This window comes from Pelophylax lessonae (assembly GCF_965119305.1).
Source record: "Pelophylax lessonae genome assembly, chromosome: 13".
NCBI lineage: Eukaryota > Metazoa > Chordata > Amphibia > Anura > Ranidae > Pelophylax > Pelophylax lessonae.
In genome coordinates this window covers 1,152,107-1,172,754 of record NC_138780.1, presented here as the reverse complement: position 1 = coordinate 1,172,754, position 20,648 = coordinate 1,152,107, and the positions used below count along the sequence as shown (strand labels likewise).

At 49.1% G+C, this 20,648-nt stretch overlaps 1 protein-coding gene across 1 annotated transcript; it reads right to left on the bottom strand.

The window, feature by feature from the left end:
* Positions 1-990: 990 nt before the first annotated feature.
* CLK2 (CDC like kinase 2) lies at positions 991-19,114 on the bottom strand. Its single transcript, XM_082242775.1, has 13 exons — positions 19,000-19,114; positions 11,148-11,320; positions 9,975-10,200; positions 8,919-9,015; positions 8,546-8,612; positions 3,778-3,894; positions 3,496-3,662; positions 3,323-3,417; positions 2,431-2,560; positions 2,262-2,344; positions 2,095-2,174; positions 1,902-1,992; positions 991-1,431 (listed from the first exon to the last, which is right to left on the bottom strand). The coding sequence occupies exons 2-13, from the start codon at positions 11,318-11,320 to the stop codon at positions 1,246-1,248; spliced, it is 1,512 nt and encodes a 503-aa protein (XP_082098901.1). The 5' UTR covers positions 19,000-19,114; the 3' UTR covers positions 991-1,245.
* Between the last annotated feature and the right edge of the window lie 1,534 nt (positions 19,115-20,648).

Sequence of the window (20,648 nt, the reverse complement as noted above, 5' to 3'; positions counted from 1 at the left end):
TTGAGGCAGAGAAAAAGTGACTTCTTGACCACTAGTGAGGGAAAAGTCCTTCCAGACTGAGCTTTGGGCTTCATTGGCCAAGGAAGACCGGGACTCTACCAATTAGCATCCTTCATAAGGGTATCCAGAGTGGATCTGAAGAGGTCTCTTGGAGAGTGAAGAACCCATATCTGAGTGCTTGGCCTGCACATCCTTCATCACCTTAGCCGAAGCATACTCAACATGTGGACCAGTCAGAAGACTCCATCCTTCCTGCACCAACCCTTCCACACGGGACCCCACACTCCCCGTCCACCCTTCCCACATGGCACACACACTTCCCGTCCACCCTTCCTGCACGGGACCCACTCTTCCGTCCACCCTTCCCACATGGCACACACACTTCATGTATAGCATACACCCTTCCTGCACGGCCCCCACATTTCCGTCCACCTTTCCACACGGGACCCACTCTTCCGTCCACCCTTCCCACATGGCACACACACTTCCCATCCACCCTTCCCACATGGCACACACCCTTCATGTATGGCATACACTCTTCCCATCCACCCTTCCCACATGGCACACCCTTCCCGTCCCCCCTTCCTGCATGGCCCCCACATTTCCATCCCCCCTTCCTGCACGGCCCCCACATTTCCATCCCCCCTTCCTGCACGGCCCCCACATTTCCATCCCCCCTTCCTGCACGGCCCCCACATTTCCATCCCCCCTTCCTGCACGGCCCCCACATTTCCATCCCCCCTTCCTGCACTGCAGATCCCAGGAGGACATCTTCCAATGTATGAGGATCCAGGATCAGAACGGCCTTCCTCCATAGCTTTACGTACGGCACAGGATGTGAATTCGGTTCTCCCAATCACCAGAGAGGACTAAAAGTGGAGGGCGCACAGTTTTCGTACAAACATAAGGTGTTTATTTCTCACAAAGACTGTACAAAACTTTATATAAAAACACTGCGAGCTGCATGGCGCCACGCTACCCCTCCCCCCCATCCCTAACACTGACGTTATAAATTATAGGACAAAAAATGTACATGTGCAGTGCAGGTCACCCACCACCGGGTGGAGCAGTGCCAGCACACAAGCAGGACTCTCTATGTACATGGCAGCCTGGGCTCCGGACTGTACAGAATATATATATATAGAATATTATTTCACATATGGACAGTTTAATGCGACTGCTGAGTGTTCAGTTCATGAAGGACCGGGATCAGGATGACCCCTCATTGGCTGGTATCCAGTGTAGTCATCGGCTGATGTCCCGCCCTGTGTCCCAGTGTTTCAAGTTGTGTTCGCTCTTCAGAGGGGAGAAGAAGGGATGTTTCAGAGCCTCGGACAGCGACAAACGTTTGGACGGTTCGTATTCCAGCATTCCCTCTATGAGATCGAAGAGCTGGCGGTGTTCATCGCTCGAGTCATTCAACATGTACCGCTGCAAGAGGGAGGAGTCAGCGTCATAGCGATCCCATCAGTATGGGGGGGTCCCATCCTATAATACTATCACTATCAGTATGGGGGGGGATTTGATTCCATCCTATAATACTATCAGTATGGGGGGGGGGGGGGGGGCATGTGATCTCATCCTATAATACTATCAGTATGGGGGGCATGGGATTCCATACTATAATACTATCAGTATGGGGGGGTCCCATCCTATAATACTATCAATATGGGGGAGGGGGGGGGGGGTGGTGATCCGATCCTATAATACTATCAGTATGGGGGGGGGGTTGTAATTCCATCCTATAATACTATCAGTATGGGGTATGGGGGGAGCACGGGATCCCATCTTATACTATTAGTTTGGGGGGGCCCACATGATCATTCCTATATGGGGACAGGGGACTCTCATCCTCTGCAATGAATCGCCTCCCCCCCCCCGATAAACACAGATTCTCTTACCCTCAGAGGTTTGCAGTTGTCTCGTACGTAGCGCCCTGCAGAGGAGCCGTCCTCCCAGTCCAGCCGCCCACGGTAGAAATACTTCTGCTTCCTGGAGGTAAGGAGTGACAGGTCAGATGAATCCCCCCTGGAGACCCACACACATCAGATAACACCCCCCCCCACATTAGATAACACCCCCACAATTCCTTACCTTGTCTTTCGGACCATCCTGGAGGGGATCGGACCCAGAATCCTCTCCATCATAGCCAGGTGTTCCTTGTTGTCATGTGTCTGCAGAGAAGAGCGCCACCATGAGGACAGTTGGGATGGAGGGGGGGGAGGGGACACCGCTCACATACAATAGGGGTACACACTCACCTGGAAGAGGGTGAAGCCCACATAATACTCGAAGATAATACATCCGATACTCCACACATCACATGGCTGGTTCCACCCGAGCTCTGTGGAGAGGGGAGGGGAAAACTGGGGTCATACAAGGCTGCAGGAAACATGAGTACACAGAACGTACTCAGGAGGCGCCACTTACCAAGGATGACCTCCGGCGCTCGGTAGTGGCGGGTGGACACAATGGTGCTGTGGTGTTCAGTGTCAAATGTGGCGCTGCCAAAATCTACGACTCGGACGTCCGTCTTCTTTACAAATCTCTCATCTCTCTTCTGAGAGAAACACGAGGACAACGTTACCCACTATAAACAGGGGGGGGAGGGGGCGTACAATGTTACCCATAAACAGGGAGGGGTGTGCATGTTACCCAACACACCGGTGGCCATCTACTCATCTACCCCCCCACCCCACTGGATGAAATCACCCCCTCGCCAATACCCCCCCACTGGATGAAATCATCCCCTCGCCAATACCTGAAATCATCCCCTCGCCAATACCCCCCCCCCCCCACTGGATGAAATCATCCCCTCACCAATAACCCCCCCCCCCCCCACTGGATGAAATCATCCCCTCGCCAATACCACCCCCCCCCCGGATGAAATCATCCCCTCACCAATACCCCCCCCTGGATGAATTCATCCACTCGCCAATACCCCTCCCCCCCACTGGATAAATCATCCCCTCGCCAATTCCCCCCCCCACTGGATGACATCATCTCCCCCTCCTCCAATTATCTTACCCAGACGACATCCCCCCTCCTCCAATTATCCCCCCCGGGTGACATCATCCCCCTCCTCCTCCAATTATCCCCCCCGGACGACATCATCCTCCCCTCCACCAATAATCCCCCCGGATGACATCATCCCCCCTCCCCCAATATTCCCACACCCGAAGACATCTCCTCTCCAATACCCCCCCCCCCCACTGGATGACATCATCTCCTCTCAAAATACCCCCCCCACTGGATGACATCATCCCCTCTCTAATACACCCCCACTGGATGACATCATCAGGTGATATGGGGGGGTACCCACCTTCTCCACATTGTAGGTCAGGTCGTAGTCGGAATCCACAAAGAGGATGTTTTCTGGTTTCAGGTCGGTGTGGGTCAGTTTGTTGTCATGAAGAACTGCCAATCAGAGATAGAATTAGGAGAGGGGACGTCACATGGCGATCGGCCAGGTCACATGACACAAGCAGTACTTACATTTCACCGCCTGGCACAGCTGCTGAGCCATGTGCCGCACCTGGTGGATGGGGTAGGGCAGGTAGTTGTTCTCTTTTAGGAAATCGAAGGTGCTGAGACCCAACAGCTCGAAGGAGATGCACATGTGTCCGTGATAATCAAACCAATCGTACATCCGAACACAGAGACTGCGGGAGGAAAACACATCAGCAGGGAGAGGGAGGAGATCGGCGGGGCACAGCCGGTACAGGGTGGGGGGGGCTCCGGGCCACAGCCTGTACGGGGGAGGGGGCAGGCACTTACTTTTTGCTGTCGGGGTCCTTCTCAATGATCTTCTCCAGCACGTTGATCTCCAGCCGTGCTGCCTCTTTATATTTCTCGACATTTTTAATGATTTTTAGAGCCACTCGGACGCCTCCCCTGCAGCAAAACATAAAGAGGAAAGTGATTTCCGTGTCCCCCGACTGTCACCCCCGAGGGGACAATGTTGTCACACATCTGCTCAGAGCTGTCATTTACACACCCTGTAATTATCAGAGGGCGGCACACTTCCCACACACAGATGACAATCCTATGAGAATGTATAACCAGTTGGTGATTGGTCCCATACCGGGTACGTCAATCGGCCTTCACATGGTGGTACTGGGAAGATCGGCCCCTCCAGGTATCACCCCGGTAACGGTTTTCAGAGCTGGCAGTTGGTGCTCTTGTAATGCAATCCTATGGCGCTTTTCCACTGCATGGAACCGAACGGTTCGGCTCGCTTTTGTGCTTTTCCACTGCTGGTACCGCATGGTACGGCGTAGGAACGGTTCGGTACGGCGGTGCTTTTCCACTGCACTGAAAAGCAACGGTACGGCTCTCTAAAACAGTACCACCTCGATTGTGGTTCCAAGAGGTACCATATCCCACAATCCTTTGCATGCAGTCACTACTAGCCACTGATTGGTCAGAGAATCCCACCCACCCCGTTGTTATGCCACCCACTTAACTTTAGTACTACTTTAGTGGAAAAACAAACCATACCGTACCATGCGGTACCAGCAGTGGAAAAGCAAACCGGACCAAGCAGGGCCGAGTAGAGCCCAGCCGGTACTTGCAGTGAGAAAGTGCCACTAGTAGCCAACTAGCTCCTAGACTGCCTTGACAATGAGCGGGAGGGTACAAGGCTCCCCCCCACCCACCATTTGCTTAGGATCTTCCATCCGAGCACCCAGCCAGTGTCCCTGCCAGGAAAAGCCAGGATGGGTTTTGATTGGCTCACCACTATAGTAGACTGGAAGCGATGTGCCATCACTTCTGGTTCATCACTTCAGATTCCATCTGTGCTATTTTTTTTTAACTGCTCCCCGCAAACTGACGTACCCCTATACATCGTCTGAAGGGGTTATAGTGGGGTAGTGTCTGCAGCTAGAGGCACCACCCCGGGACCCATTTTTAAACTGGGGGTGGAATTAGTACCCCCCTTCCTGTGGGATTGAAGTGGCAGCTGCCGCTTGACATTGCATGCTATTGCTTAGTCTATCAACCAAGACTCCCAGATCCTTCTCCATTTTTGATTCCCCCAAGGGTTCCCCCCCTAACGTGTATTGTGATTTTATGCTTTTAGTCCCCAAGTGCAAAACCTTACACTTCTCCACATTAAACCTCATTTGCCATGCAGTTGCCCACTCTAATTTTGTCCAGGTCATTCTGTAGGATATCTGCTTCATGCTGTGCAGTTATTGCCCTGCCCAATTTTGTGTCATCTGCAAAAACTGATATAGAACTACTGATCCCGTCCTCAATGCTGTTTATGAATAAATTGAACAAGGTTGGCCCCAGGACTGAGCCTTGGGGGACCCCACTTACCCCCCCAGACCAGCCTGAGTATGCGCTGTTTATTACCACCTTTTGAAACCTTGTGGTCGATGCCTCCAGACCTTAATTTTATAAATTAAGCGCTTGTGGGGAACTGTATCAAACGCCTTAGCAAAATCCAGGTACCCCACATCCACTGGTCTGCCCCTATCTAGCTCACAGCTCACCTCCTCGTAGAATGTTAAGAGATTGGTTTGACAAGAACGTCCATTTGTAAACCCGTGCTGATTACTGCTGATGTTATCTTTAGCAAACTACGATATAGTCCCTTATCCCCTCCAGAAGTTTACATACTACTGATGTCAGACTGACAGGCCTATAATTTCCCGGGATATGCCTCTGCCCCTTTTTGAATATCGGAATCATGTTAGCTTTCCTCCAATCTCCTGGTACATCTCCTGTCCTAATACTGTCAGCAAAGATCAGGAACAGTGGTCTGGATATAACCTTACTGAGTTCCTTGAGTACTCTCGGATGTACGCCATCCGGTCCTGGTGATTTGTTTGTGTTAAGTTTATCCAGCCTTTCCCTGATTTCACCCTCTGTTAGCCATAGTGGCAAATCCTGTGTATTACTACTAACCATACAGTCATGGTCAGTGTACCCCCCACATACAGTCATGGTCAGTGTACCCCCCACATACAGTCATGGTCAGTGTACCCCCCCACATACAGTCATGGTCAGTGTACCCCCCCACATACAGTCATGGTCAGTGTACCCCCCCCACATACAGTCATGGTCAGTGTACCCCCCCCCATACAGTCATGGTCAGTGTACCCCCCCCCATACAGTCATGGTCAGTGTACCCCCCCCCCCATACAGTCATGGTCAGTGTACCCCCCCCATACAGTCATGGTCAGTGTACCCCCCATGCAGTCATGGTCAGTGTACCCCCCATGCAGTCATGGTCAGTGTACCCCCCATGCAGTCATGGTCAGTGTACCCCCCATGCAGTCATGGTCAGTGTACCCCTCATTTTCCTGTGTAAAGACTGAGAAAAAGCATTCATCACGGTTGCCTTCTCTTACCTCGTTTCCTCTGAGCGGATTGGTTCGGTACGCTAATTTGAGTGTTTCCCGTTATGAAAGTGGCCCATACAACCGAACCAAAACACACCATTCATGGTCCTCCTTCAGACGTAGGGCCATAGGAAATGGTACGGTTAAGGTGGAGCTACTGGCGTCACACCATACATTCCACTGATTGGCAGACAGGAAAACGCCAATGCTCACGTCAAACAAAAGCGCAAAACAAACACCGCGTTTGGTGTAAACCACGCATGGCCCCTGGTAGTCCAATTTGCAGTGGAAATGCTCACCTGAATAGGCAGGACCATTCCAAACTATACCGAGCCGAACCGTTCCACTCAGTGGAAACGAGGCATCAGTGTCCTCTGTAACCATCCTCCCATCATCGGTAATTATGTGTGCAATATGCTCTGCCCTAGTTTTTTTGCTGTTGATATATTTAAAGAATTTTTACTATCCTCTGCAATTTGTCTGGCCAAGTTGATTTTAGCCATTTGGATTCCATTGCTTATTTGCCTCCTTGTATTGCTGGAAAGCCGATACTGTGCCCTGATTTATATTTCTTCAAGGCCATTTTTTTTTTTTTTAACATTACAGTTTAGTCAGCCAGGTTTGGCTTTGTCTCTTCTAAATTTATTTCCCATAGGAATGCACTGCAAGATGCCTTTGTTTAATATGTTCCTAAAGCATTCCCATTTTTCCTCTGTGGTCAGTGATCCCAGGGTTTGGTCCCAGTTTACCCTTTCCATCATTGAGTACAATTTTGGAAAGTTTGCCCTTCTGAAGTTTAGGGTTCTTATGTTCCCCACTTGCCTTGTTATATTGTTATTTATACTAAATGTGATCATCCTGTGATCGCTAGAGCCCAGATTGTCCTGGACTCCTTCCTCCGAGATTATGTCTGGGTCATTAGTAATCAATAGATCCAGGATTGCATTCTCTCTAGTAGGGGAATCCACCAACTGTGACATGTAATTATCCTGTAAGGTTTCCGTGAATAGACGGGCCTTCTGTGAGTGTGTAGTCCCCTCTTCCCAGTCAATGTCGGGATAATTGAAGTCCCCCAATATGATGACTGATCCCAGCTTTGCCACTTTACCCAACAGTGATATAAATTCCAGCTCTACCTCCTCCCCTTGGTTGGGTGGCCCACAACTACTTTTCCCCTTCCCTATGGAGTTCTTCCCACACGGATTCTAAATCCATGCTCATCCCTTCCATAATGTCACTCCTCTCAATCACCCTTACATTATTCTTGACAGACATACCCCTCCCCCATTTTCCTTCCGATACACAGAAAACCCTTGGATATTGGCCAGCCAGTCATGTGAGGGGTCGAACCAAGTTATTCCCACAAGGTCTATGTCCTCCTCATGTACTAACAGTTCCAGCTCATCCATTTTACTAGCTAGGCTCCTGGCATTTGTATATACCCCCCCCCCCCTTAGTGTTGTGGAAGTTGATAGTGAATAGTGATTTGTATATCCCTCCCCCCCCTTATGCCTCGTACACACGTACCGATCATCGGCCGAACGATCGGCCGTCTTTTGTCCAGGGCTGTCATGTGTTGAAAACTGCAAAAGACTGCACACGAATTTTGTCGGCCAACAACAGCCGACTGCAGTAGTGATGTCATGTGATAGTTCACTTTCCTTGTCTTTTTTCTTCTCTGAGCATGCCCAGTCTTGCTAATCTGCTGTCTGTCAGCTGAAATCTGTACTGACTGGCGAACAATCGGCCGTTCTGGTGTTGGCCAACAAAAATTTTAATGCTTGCACGACAGATTCTGTTCGGCCGAAAGTGCGCTGTCGGAAGAATCATACTAACAAGCCTACAATCGGCAGTCGGCCGAATATTTACGGCCGACAATCGGTACGTGTGTACGGGGCATTAGTGTTGTGGAAGTTGATAGGGAATGGCGATTTGTATATCCCTCCCCCCCCTTAGTGTTGTGGAAGTTGATAGTGAATGGTGATTTGTATACCCCCCCCCCCCCCTCTTACTGTTGTAGAAGTTGATAGTGAATGGTGATTTGTATATACCCCCCCCCTCTTAGTGTTGTAGAAGTTGATAGTGAATGGTGATTTGTATACCCCCCCTTAGTGTTGTAGAAGTTGATAGTGAATAGTGCTTCATTTTATAGTTTGGTCTGAGGTTTGTCTTTCTTTAGCGTTATCACTCACCGTCTGTGGTCTACACACTGCACAACTCGGCCAAAGGTGCCCTCGCCCAGGGTGCTGACAATCTCATCTGTGAGGGGGAAGCAGAGAGAAGGCGGGGTCAGGGAGGAGGAGCCTGGGAAGGGGGGGAGGTGAGATCTGGGCCACAATCAGTTACTCTATTGTCTTCCTGCCCTCCAACTAGCATATAAATATATACAGATGTCTATATACAAAGTATGATAAATAATATAGAGGAGGAAGAGGAGGAGGAGGAAGGGGGCTTTTCTCTGCATTAATCAAACACAAAAATAAAGACAGACAGGTGTGCAGCGTCTCTGGGGGGAGGGGGGATCTTAGAACTAGAGAGCTAAATTATGTTACGATTTGGCTGTACATCTTTCTTGTAGCCAGTCGCCGTTGCGATAGATCAGGTGACCCTCCACGTCGTCTTCCACACTCTTGGCCTGCCTGCTGCTGCTCTGGCGACTCCTCTGTTCGGGGGACCCCGTCATTCCCGGCAAAACACCACCATTCACCAGCCAATCAGATTTTCAAACCAGCGGCACAAAGGTTGGTTGGTTTGGAAATTCATTCACAGTGTAGTTTGAGGTAGGAGGAGGGTGTGCAGTAGATTCCCAGCCAATTCATACGGCACATAGGAATATATAACGATAGGGATATTGCAAGGGAACAGGTCAAGATACAAATACACTAACCAGAAAATCAAAGAAATAAAAAAATATATATAAAAAGAAAACAAAAAAACAAAAAGAAAAAAAAAAAAAAAAGAAAAAAACAATTCTGCTTCATGTTTTTTCATTTTTGCAAAAGCAGGAAAAACAGGAGCTAAGAAGAGATTCTGAAAGATGCCCGGAGTACCCCTTTATTTATCCCCCACCCCAGGACTTACAGATGGCCATGTGACCACTGGGGGAGGAGCCAATTATATACACACTGGGGGGGAGGAGCTAATTACATACCCCGGGTACCTCTATATACACTCTTCCACCGGGGGAGGAGCTACCTATATACCCTGGGTACCTCTATATACACTGGGGGAGGAGCTACCTACATACCCCGGGTACCTCTGTATACACACTGGGGGGGGGAAGAGCTACCTATATACCCCAGGTATCTTTATACACATCCATTGGGGGAGGGGGGACCAGCACCCCAGGATTGTATAGAGTAGAATGAGCCGGCATTGGACACACACATAAGGCGTATTCTGTACACAGGCCAGGCTACAATACTACAGGCGTCTAGAGACTACGGGGGAAGGGGGGACATACAGGAATATCTAGCATGCGTTCAGTGAGGACTACCCCCTCCCACCCCACTAACCCCAACAATACAAAGGAAGCAGTATGGGGGTGCACTTACCGAGACTTGCCCTAAGAGAGAAGGAAAAGGGGGGAGCAGAATGAGCTCAGCTCCGGGGAATACTCACCGAGGACGAGCGGCTATAAGACCTTGTTCTACGCTTCCTGCGCTTCTGCTTGCGCCGGGTGCTCTTCCCGCTCCTGTAACTGTCCTCCCGGGAGCGCCGGTAGTCATAAGAATGTCGGTACTCTGCGTCATAGTACAGCTCTCTGTCCCGGCTGTAATCATTCCTCCGATACGTGTCTACATATCTGCGATCGTGCGCTCGTCTGTCCGAGGAACGTGCGTCATAACTGGGGGAAAAAAAACGCAATGTCACCGCCAAAGCCAAGTGCCCTCCTTCCCAAACCATGGCACCCAATCCCCCTTCCTGAACCCCCCCCTTCCCAAACCCATGGGCATCCACCAATCCTTCCCAACCCCCCCCCCCCCCCCCAAATGCTCCTTCCAGAACCCCAGTACTGTGTCCTCCACCAATCTTCCCCCTGGACCCTAGTACCATGCCCTCCACCCACCCTCCCCCTGGACCGCAGTACCATGCCCTCCACCCATCTTCCCTCTGGACCCCAGTACGATGTTCTCCACCAATCCTCCCCCTGAACCCCAGTACCATGCCCTCCACCAATCTTCCCCCTGCACCCCAGTACTGGATCCTCCACCAATCCTCCCCCTGGACCGCAGTACTGTATCCTCCACCAATCCTCCCCCTGGACCCCAGTACCATGCCCTCCACCAATCCTCCCCCTGGACCCCAGTACCATGCCCCCCACCAATCCTCCCCCTGCACCCCAGTACTGGATCCTCCACCAATCCTCCCCCTGGAGCGCAGTACTGGATCCTCCCCCTGAACCCCAGTACCATGCCCTCCACCCACCCTCCCCCTGGACCCCAGTACCATGCCCTCCACCAATCCTCCCCCTGGACCGCAGTACTGTATCCTCCACCAATCCTCCCCCTGAACCCCAGTACCATGCCCTGCACCCACCCTCCCCCTGGACCGCAGTACTGTGTCCTCCACCAATCCTCCCCCTGAACCCCAGTACCATGCCCCCACCAATCCTCCCCCTGGACCCCAGTACCATGCCCTCCAGTAATCCCCCCCCCCCCCACCGATACACTGTCTTAACTCTACCAATCACCCTTCCATGTGATCCTGAGGGGGGTTATTACAAATACAGTGCTGTTCCCAGCCCCCACTATAGCCTCAGTACTACATGGATCTTCTCAACACAACACCCACCTCCGCGACCTTTCATGGTAACTGTCACCCCGCCTGTGACGCCGGTCACGGCCTCGGCCACTGCTGCTGCTTCGCGACCTGCTTCTCCTCCGGTGCTTCCGGCTTCTGTAACGCTCGTGGTAACTCCCTCGGCTCCGCCTCTCCGATGACCGGTACCGTCTGGAGTGCGGCATCTAGAATACAACCAGCCAATCAATATTAGAGCTGCACGATTCTGGCCAAAATGAGAATCACGATTTTTTTTTGCTTGGAATAAAGATCACGATTCTCTGTGTAACATCTTTTACATTATAAAAAAAAATTGGGATAACTTTACGGTTTTGTTTTATTTTTTTATTCATTAAAGTATTAATTGCGTTTGAAAGACTGCTGCGCAAATACAGTGTGACATAATCACCATTTTATTCTGCAGGGTCTCTGCTAAAAAAAAAAATATAGAAATGTTTGGGGGTTCTAACTACTTTTCTAGGAAAAATAAACTGATTTAACTTGCAAGCAACAATTGTAGGAAAAAGGTTTAGTCTTTAAGAGGTTAAACTTCCTTCCTCCGGCAGAGGGAAAGAAAAGATACAATGTAATCATTTGTGTTTACAGTTCAGTGGGAGACTAAGGCTGCATTCACATGTCAGCTTATAATCGCGGGCAGAACCGCCGCAGTTCCGCCCGCGATTCAGAGATTTATTGCAAATCGCGAGACGCCTAGCGTTGCCCGTTGATTTGCAATAGCCCCCCAAACGCCGAGCGATGTTGCCGCGATTTACGCCCGCCAAATAGCGGCAACATCGCGCAAACAAAATCGCGGGACGCAATACGCTCCAAAAAAGTACAAGAGCTTCTTTGGAGCGTATTGCGTCCCGCGATTTTGTTTGCGCGATGTTGCCGCTATTTGGCGGGCGTAAATCGCGGCAACATCGCTCGGCGTTTGGGGGGCTATTGCAAATCAACGGGCAACGCTAGGCGTCCCGCGATTTGCAATAAATCTCCGAATCGCGGGCGGAACCGCGGCGGTTCTGCCCGCGATTATAAGCTGACATGTGAATGCAGCCTAAGGCTCGGTTCACACTGATGCGATGCGGGAAGGCTGCGAATTCGCAGCCTGTTCCCGCATCGCACACGCACCCCCGGCAGTTCACACTGCCATATGCGATCCGCTGGGGGTGTCAATGTAATCTTAACGACACCCCCAGTTTGATCGCATATCGCAGTGCGATCGTGCAATTCGCACAGGATCGGATCGCACAAGTGTGAACCGCTGTGCGATCCGATCCTGATGCGGCAGCAAAAATGCCTCCTGTGCGTGTTTGCTGCGGGTGCGATGCGAATTTAGCCATACAAACTGTATGGCTAAACTCGCACCGCACAGCTGATCGCATGTCATGTCGGAGCAGTGCGCTCCGACATAACATGCGAACCCCGCACACGCAGTAGTGTGAACCGGGGCTCATGCTGATAGGCTTTTGCAGGAGGCTTTTTTTTTTTTTTTTTTTTTGACAGCTGCTCCCTCACAGCTATGTAAAGAATCCAGCAAGTGTCATGTTAAGATCGTCAGGGGGAGTGAATCGCGATCTCGAGCAGCTCTAATCAATATACAGCCTGATTGCTTTTCCTACCCAACACAACCTGAAGAGGGAGCTTTTCCTGGAGCAGACTTCCCCACCATGTGCTAGTTACACCCTTATACTCCAAACATCCCTGTGACGGGAGGTCACTTTGGTTGGGGGGGGGGGTCCGTGGAACACAGCTTAACTTAGAGAGGTTGGGAAATCCTTCTCAGCCCCCTAGGCCCCTTTTATGTTTAAGTCACCCTGTGTCTATTAGGGAGGAAATGATGGACTTCATGGACCCTGAGAATATGGTTTGTATTACTCAAATGGGAGTGTAATAAATTATCAATCATCTCTCAGGACTATGAAGATTTAATCCCACTTTACACTGAGACCTATAGACTGTTGTAGACCATCACCAGGAAGTCTGTGACTGACGGACTGATACTGGGGTCTCTTCCTATTGTCTGAATAATAAGGGGTTCTGTTTTTATACTTAGGATAAGGTGTCATTTTGTATTACTTTTGTTACCGGGCAGTTTTCTCACCCCAGCTTGTTTCGGTGCACTGAGTTAATTAGCATGTCAATGATAACCTTGTCTAGATGGGATTAGCCATGAGTCAGCTGTACCTCGTTATCTAACCATTGTGTGATGTTTTGGGTAAATATTCGGGTCAGTCTTCATGTAGTGACTGACATACTTCTCAAGTCTATAAAAAGTCTTTGTTCATAAAGAGTTAGTTGCTTTCAGATCCATACAAGCCAAGTTGTCAGCTAGTTTTGTATGGGGGGCGGCTGGAATATCCATCTATGTTCAAGACTGGAGGAAGCCGTATACTGACGGAAGTCCACAAACAGTGTGGGTCGCAGGTCCGTTACATTGGTGGCAAGCGGTGGGATGCTTCCTGCAGTCTGGGACATCCAAACATCCACCGGGATCCAAGGTCCAGGGAACAGAAGAGGAGAGGTACAGATATCAGCCGCCAAGGAAGAGAACTCGGAAGAAGGTTGTGAGAGATGCGGATACAGCACAGGACCGGTGTCAGAGAAGGTCCTGCTATGATGGTATGATTGGAAGTCTGGAAGGAAGCGCTAGCCTGTGAGCAGCGACACCAGGGAAAAATCCTACCCTCCTTCCAGGAAAGGTACTGGTCCCAGTATGGACTGTGGGTACTGGTCCCAGTATGGATTGTGGGTGCTGGTTTTGGGAGATACACCACACAAGGAATGGAAAGCCGAGTTAAGCAGGCTTGTCCAGGAGGAGATAAGATTGGACGAGAGCTACAGAGCTCTCCGCTGGTATGTAACCCAAGTGTGCCAATGGAAGGCTTTGGCTACAGCGGCCTGGGACTGTTATTGGCGAAGTGGTCAGGGGACCCTAACTTTGGGAGTGATTTGGAGTGGCGATTAGAGGAAATTATGGATTCCAGAGAAGAGATCCTGAACACCTTGGAAGTGCTCTGGGCACTGGAAGATTTGGAGTTTCTGGCCATTCAGGAAAGGGAGCTGGAGATCGCCTATAGATGGCTGCTAGACTCTGCTCAGCACCGGCCAGTGTTACCGGGAGAGGAGATTGAAGGTCCCTCATCCCAGCAGCAGCAAACAGCACTGGGAGTGGAGAGGGTCGGTCCCACTATCCAGCCCCGGATTACAGTTTTACCTGACTTCATCGGAGGATGATATGGATGATAAATCACCTGCCAAAGTGTTGGCACTGGGCCCAAGAGCCACCAGCCCATGCCCTGGACTTTCAGTAATTCCAGAGGCTGGGGATTTAATAGACTTTTCTGCTGAGGAGGAACCTCCCAGTGAGCCTCCAGCAGAAGAGCGGAGATCCAGGCCTAGCGCTGCTGACCTCTGCCTGCAACAAATGGTGACCCAGGAAGATGTGTGCAAGGCCACTGACTTTTCAGTTTACTTCCCTGCGGAACAGTTGGCATCAGGGCCTAACATCACTGAACTCTACCCAACCCCACCAGCAGCTTCAGCCTCCCTAAGAGAAGAGGCAGCCGACCTTTCTCCTACACCACTGACAGGGACATGGGATTTCCTGCCAGCACCATCTGTGGAGTTACAAGAAACTTCTACAGCTGAAGCGCTGACAACTGGACAGAGGGTCCAAGACCTCTGCCCCACACCTGCAGCAGTTCCAGGGGCCCAGGGTAAGAAGGTGGTGATCACCCCCCAGCAGCAGACGGCGCCCCAGAATGATGACATCAACACAGCAGAAGAGCTGGCAACAGAGCAGAGTGCTGCTGGCCTCTGCCCTCAACGTACAAAGGATGGGTTTCCTGAGAAAGTGGATGGGACTACAATCCCCACCTGTATACCCCATGGATGCTGGACAGTCAGCCCAGATCCCCAACAGCCTGAGGAAGTGAGCCCAGCCACCCTGTCTTCTCTCCAGCGGCTGAAAGGACTCCTGAGAGAAGGGACAGTCCACGCTTCTCCCCCGCAGCAGGTATGTCCTACGAGAGAGGCCGAGGTTGCCTGGGTGAGTAACGTCATGCTCTGGACAATTTGTTTAGGGTACTGGGTGGGTACAGACATTGGGGGACGGGAACTATGGACCAACTTCAAAGTCAACCCGTTTGGGGTCCCCTCCTGCGTTCGCCTCCTTCAGAAAGGGGAGAGATGTGACGGGAGTCACTTTGGTTGGGGGGGGTCCGTGGAACACAGCTTACCTTAGAGAGGTTGGGAAATCTCTCTCTGCCCCCTAGGCTCCTCCTATGTGTAAGTCACCCGGGGTCTATTAGAGGCACTGGGCCACCAAGAAAATGATGGACTTCATGGACACTGAGAATATGGTTTGTATTACTCAAATGGGAGGGTAATATTTATCAATCATCTCTCAGGACTATGAAGATTTAATCCCACTTTACACTGTGAGACCGATAGACTGTTGTAGACCATCACCAGGAAGTCTGTGACTGACGGACTGATACTGGGGTCTCTTCCTATTGTCTGTATAATAAGGGGTTCTGTGTTTATACTTATAATAATGTGTCATATTGTATTGTGTTTTAGCCTTGTTGCCAGCAGTCTGGTCTTCCAGTCTGGTGTAAGTGTGCTGAGTTAATTAGCATGTGAATGATAACCTTGTCTAGATGGGATGAGTCAGCTGTACCTCGTTATCTAACCATTGTGTGATGTTTGGGGTAAATATTCGGCTCATTCTTCTCAAGTGTATAAAAGTCTGTTTCTTCTTCAATAAAGGAGTTGATGTTTTCAGACACATGCAAGCTAAGTTGTCGGCTAGCTTTGTATGGGGGGCGGCTGGAATATCTGATATCTATGCTCAGACTGGAGGAAGCCGTATACTGACGGAAGACCACAAGTACAGTGTGGGGGTCGGCAGTTCGGATACACCCCCCCCTACTGGTAGAGGTCTTCCTCGGGTCCAATTGGGGTCACTCCAAACTCCCATCCCGAGATCTCCTACTACCCTACAGAAGGACGGGCCATCCACCCCGAGATCTCCTACTACCCTACAGAAGGACGGGCCATCCCACCCCGAGATCTCCTACTACCCTACAGAAGGACGGACCATCCACCCCGAGATCTCCTACTACCCTACAGAAGGACGGACCTTCCACCCCGAGATCTCCTACTACCCTACAGAAGGACGGGCCATCCCACCCCGAGATCTCCTACTACCCTACAGAAGGACGGGCCTTCCACCCCGAGATCTCCTACTACCCTACAGAAGGACGGACCTTCCACCCCGAGATCTCCTACTACCCTACAGAAGGACGGACCTTCCACCCCGAGATCTCCTACTACCCTACAGAAGGACGGACCTTCCACCCCGAGATCTCCTACTACCCTACAGAAGGACGGACCAGTAAGATTGGTATTGTACATATAAGAGGGATCGGTATGAGGGAGAATAGGACACATAGGGATCGGTATGAGGGGGAATAGGACACATAGGGATCGGTATGAGGGGGAATAGGACACATAGGGATCGGTATGAGGGGGAATAGGACACATAGGGATCGGTATGAGGGGGAATAGGACACATAGGGATCGGTATGAGGGGGAATAGGACACATAGGGATCGGTATGAGGGGGAATAGGACACATAGGGATCGGTATGAGGGGGAATAGGACACATAGGGATCGGTATGAGGGGGAATAGGACACATAGGGATCGGTATGAGGGGGAATAGGACACATAGGGATCGGTATGAGGGGGATTAGGACACATAGGGATCGGTATGAGGGGGAATAGGACACATAGGGATCGGTATGAGGGGGAATAGGACACATAGGGATCGGTATGAGGGGGAATAGGACACATAGGGATCGGTATGAGGGGGATTAGGACACATAGGGATCGGTATGAGGGGGATTAGGACACATAGGGATCGGTATGAGGGGGATTAGGACACATAGGGATCGGTATGAGGGGGATTAGGACACATAGGGATCGGTATGAGGAGAATAGGACACATAGGGATCGGTATGAGGGGGAAGGGGACACATAGGGATCGGTATGAGGGGGAATAGGACACATAGGGATCGGTATGAGGGGGAATAGGACACATAGGGATCGGTATGAGGGGGAATAGGACACATAGGGATCGGTATGAGGGGGAATAGGACACATAGGGATCGGTATGAGGGGGAATAGGACACATAGGGATCGGTATGAGGAGAAAAGGACACGTAGGGATCGGTATGAGGGGAATAGGACACATAGGGATCGGTATGAGGGGGAATAGGACACATAGGGATCGGTATGAGGAGAATAGGACACATAGGGATCGGTATGAGGAGAATAGGACACATAGGGATCGGTATGAGGAGAATAGGACACATAGGGATCGGTATGAGGAGAATAGGACACATAGGGATCGGTATGAGGAGAATAGGACACATAGGGATCGGTATGAGGGGGAAGGGGACACATAGGGATCGGTATGAGGAGAATAGGACACATAGGGATCGGTATGAGGAGAATAGGACACATAGGGATCGGTATGAGGAGAATAGGACACATAGGGATCGGTATGAGGAGAATAGGACACATAGGAATCGGTATGAGGAGAATAGGACACATAGGGATCGGTATGAGGAGAATAGGACACATAGGGATCGGTATGAGGGGGAATAGGACACATAGGGATCGGTATGAGGGGGAATAGGACACATAGGGATCGGTATGAGGGGGAATAGGACACATAGGGATCGGTATGAGGAGAATAGGACACATAGGGATCGGTATGAGGAGAATAGGACACATAGGGATCGGTATGAGGAGAATAGGACACATAGGGATCGGTATGAGGAGAATAGGACACATAGGAATCGGTATGAGGAGAATAGGACACATAGGGATCGGTATGAGGAGAATAGGACACATAGGGATCGGTATGAGGGGAATAGGACACATAGGGATCGGTATGAGGGGGAAGGGGACACATAGGGATCGGTATGAGGAGAATAGGACACATAGGGATCGGTATGAGGGGGAATAGGACACATAGGGATCGGTATGAGGAGAATAGGACACATAGGGATCGGTATGAGGAGAATAGGACACATAGGGATCGGTATGAGGAGAATAGGACACATAGGGATCGGTATGAGGAGAATAGGACACATAGGGATCGGTATGAGGAGAATAGGACACATAGGAATCGGTATGAGGAGAATAGGACACATAGGGATCGGTATGAGGAGAATAGGACACATAGGGATCGGTATGAGGGGAATAGGACACATAGGGATCGGTATGAGGGGGAATAGGACACATAGGGATCGGTATGAGGGGAATAGGACACATAGGGATCGGTATGAGGAGAATAGGACACATAGGGATCGGTATGAGGGGGAATAGGACACATAGGGATCGGTATGAGGGGGAAGGGGACACATAGGGATCGGTATGAGGAGAATAGGACACATAGGGATCGGTATTCGGTGGGGGAGGGGTGTATAGGGATCGGTATGAGGGGGAAGGGGACACATAGGGATCGGTATGAGGAGAATAGGACACATAGGGATCGGTATGAGGGGAATAGGACACATAGGGATCGGTATGAGGAGAATAGGACACATAGGGATCGGTATGAGGGGGAAGGGGACACATAGGGATCGGTATGAGGAGAATAGGACACATAGGGATCGGTATTCGGTGGGGGAGGGGTGTATAGGGATCGGTATGGGACGGCGGCCATTTTGTGATGAGGTGTCGGCCATGTTGCGGTGACAGCGGAGTGTCGGTTCGGTTATCTCCCCCTTCCCCCTCTCTTTCTCTCCCCCCGCACGGTGTACCCTCCTCCCCTCCCCCTCTTCTCACCGTCCTCGCGGCCAGCCCGGTTCTCTTGTCCCACAAGAAGTCCGTGATTGCGGTGCGCGCTCTCCTCACACCGTCCTTCCTCTAACGACTCCGCCTACTCTGCGCGTACCCGACCTCAGTCACCGTCACTACCGCCTGCGACTCCCATTGGTTAGAGGTCGGAGGGGCGGGGCCAGGGCGTCACTCACCAGCTAGAATCTTCTGTGCGCACTGAGGAGAGTCACGTGACCTCCAGCCGCCATCTTGTGTCTCCTCCCCCTCCTCCATGTATACAATAGAAATACATAGACGACGTGTATCTCCATACATGAGAATATCACCCGGAGTATGAGGAGTATATATATATATATATATATATAGTGTATGAGGAGTATATATATATATATATATAGTGTATGAGGAGTATATATATATATATAGTGTATGAGGAGTATATATATATAGTGTATGAGGAGTATATATATACAGTGTATGAGGAGTATATATATATATAGTGTATGAGGAGTATATATATATATATATATATATATATATATAGTGTATGAGGAGTATATATATATATATATATATATAGTGTATGAGGAGTATATATATATATATATATATATATAGTGTATGAGGAGTATATATATATATAGTGTATGAGGAGTATATATATATATATATATATAGTGTATGAGGAGTATATATATATATATAGTGTATGAGGAGTATATATATATATATATATATATAGTGTATGAGGAGTATATATATATATATAGTGTATGAGGAGTATATATATATATATATATAGTGTATGAGGAGTATATATATATATATACAGTGTATGAGGAGTATATATATACAGTGTATGAGGAGTATATATATACAGTGTATGAGGAGTATATATATATATAGTGTATGAGGAGTATATATATATATATATATATAGTGTATGAGGAGTATATATATATATATATATAGTGTATGAGGAGTATATATATATATATATAGTGTATGAGGAGTATATATATATATATATATATATAGTGTATGAGGAGTATATATATATATATATAGTGTATGAGGAGTATATATATATAGTGTATGAGGAGTATATATATATATATACAGTGTATGAGGAGTATATATATATATAGTGTATGAGGAGTATATATATACAGTGTATGAGGAGTATATATATATATATATAGTGTATGAGGAGTATATATATATATATATACACAGTGTATGAGGAGTATATATATATATATACACAGTGTATGAGGAGTATATATATATATATATATATACAGTGTATGAGGAGTATATATATATATACAGTGTATGAGGAGTATATATATACAGTGTATGAGGAGTATATATATATATATAGTGTATGAGGAGTGTATATATATATATATATATAGTGTATGAGGAGTATATATATATATATATATATAGTGTATGAGGAGTATATATATATAGTGTATGAGGAGTATATATATATATATAGTGTATGAGGAGTATATATATATAGTGTATGAGGAGTATATATATATATAGTGTATGAGGAGTATATATATATAGTGTATGAGGAGTATATATATATATAGTGTATGAGGAGTATATATATATAGTGTATGAGGAGTATATATATATATATA

What these genes read in the sequence shown, in the direction of transcription:
- CLK2 (XM_082242775.1), bottom strand. Translation starts at nt 11,320, where the DNA reads ATGCCGCACTCCAGACGGTACCGGTCATCGGAGAGGCGGAGCCGAGGG. An exon ending in TACCATGAAAGGTCGCGGAG is followed by an intron (nt 10,201 to 11,147) that starts GTGGGTGTTGTG and finishes TTTTTCCCCCAG; the next exon opens with TTATGACGCACGTTCCTCGG. An exon ending in AGCGCCGGAGGTCATCCTTG is followed by an intron (nt 2,345 to 2,430) that starts GTAAGTGGCGCC and finishes CCCTCTCCACAG; the next exon opens with AGCTCGGGTGGAACCAGCCA.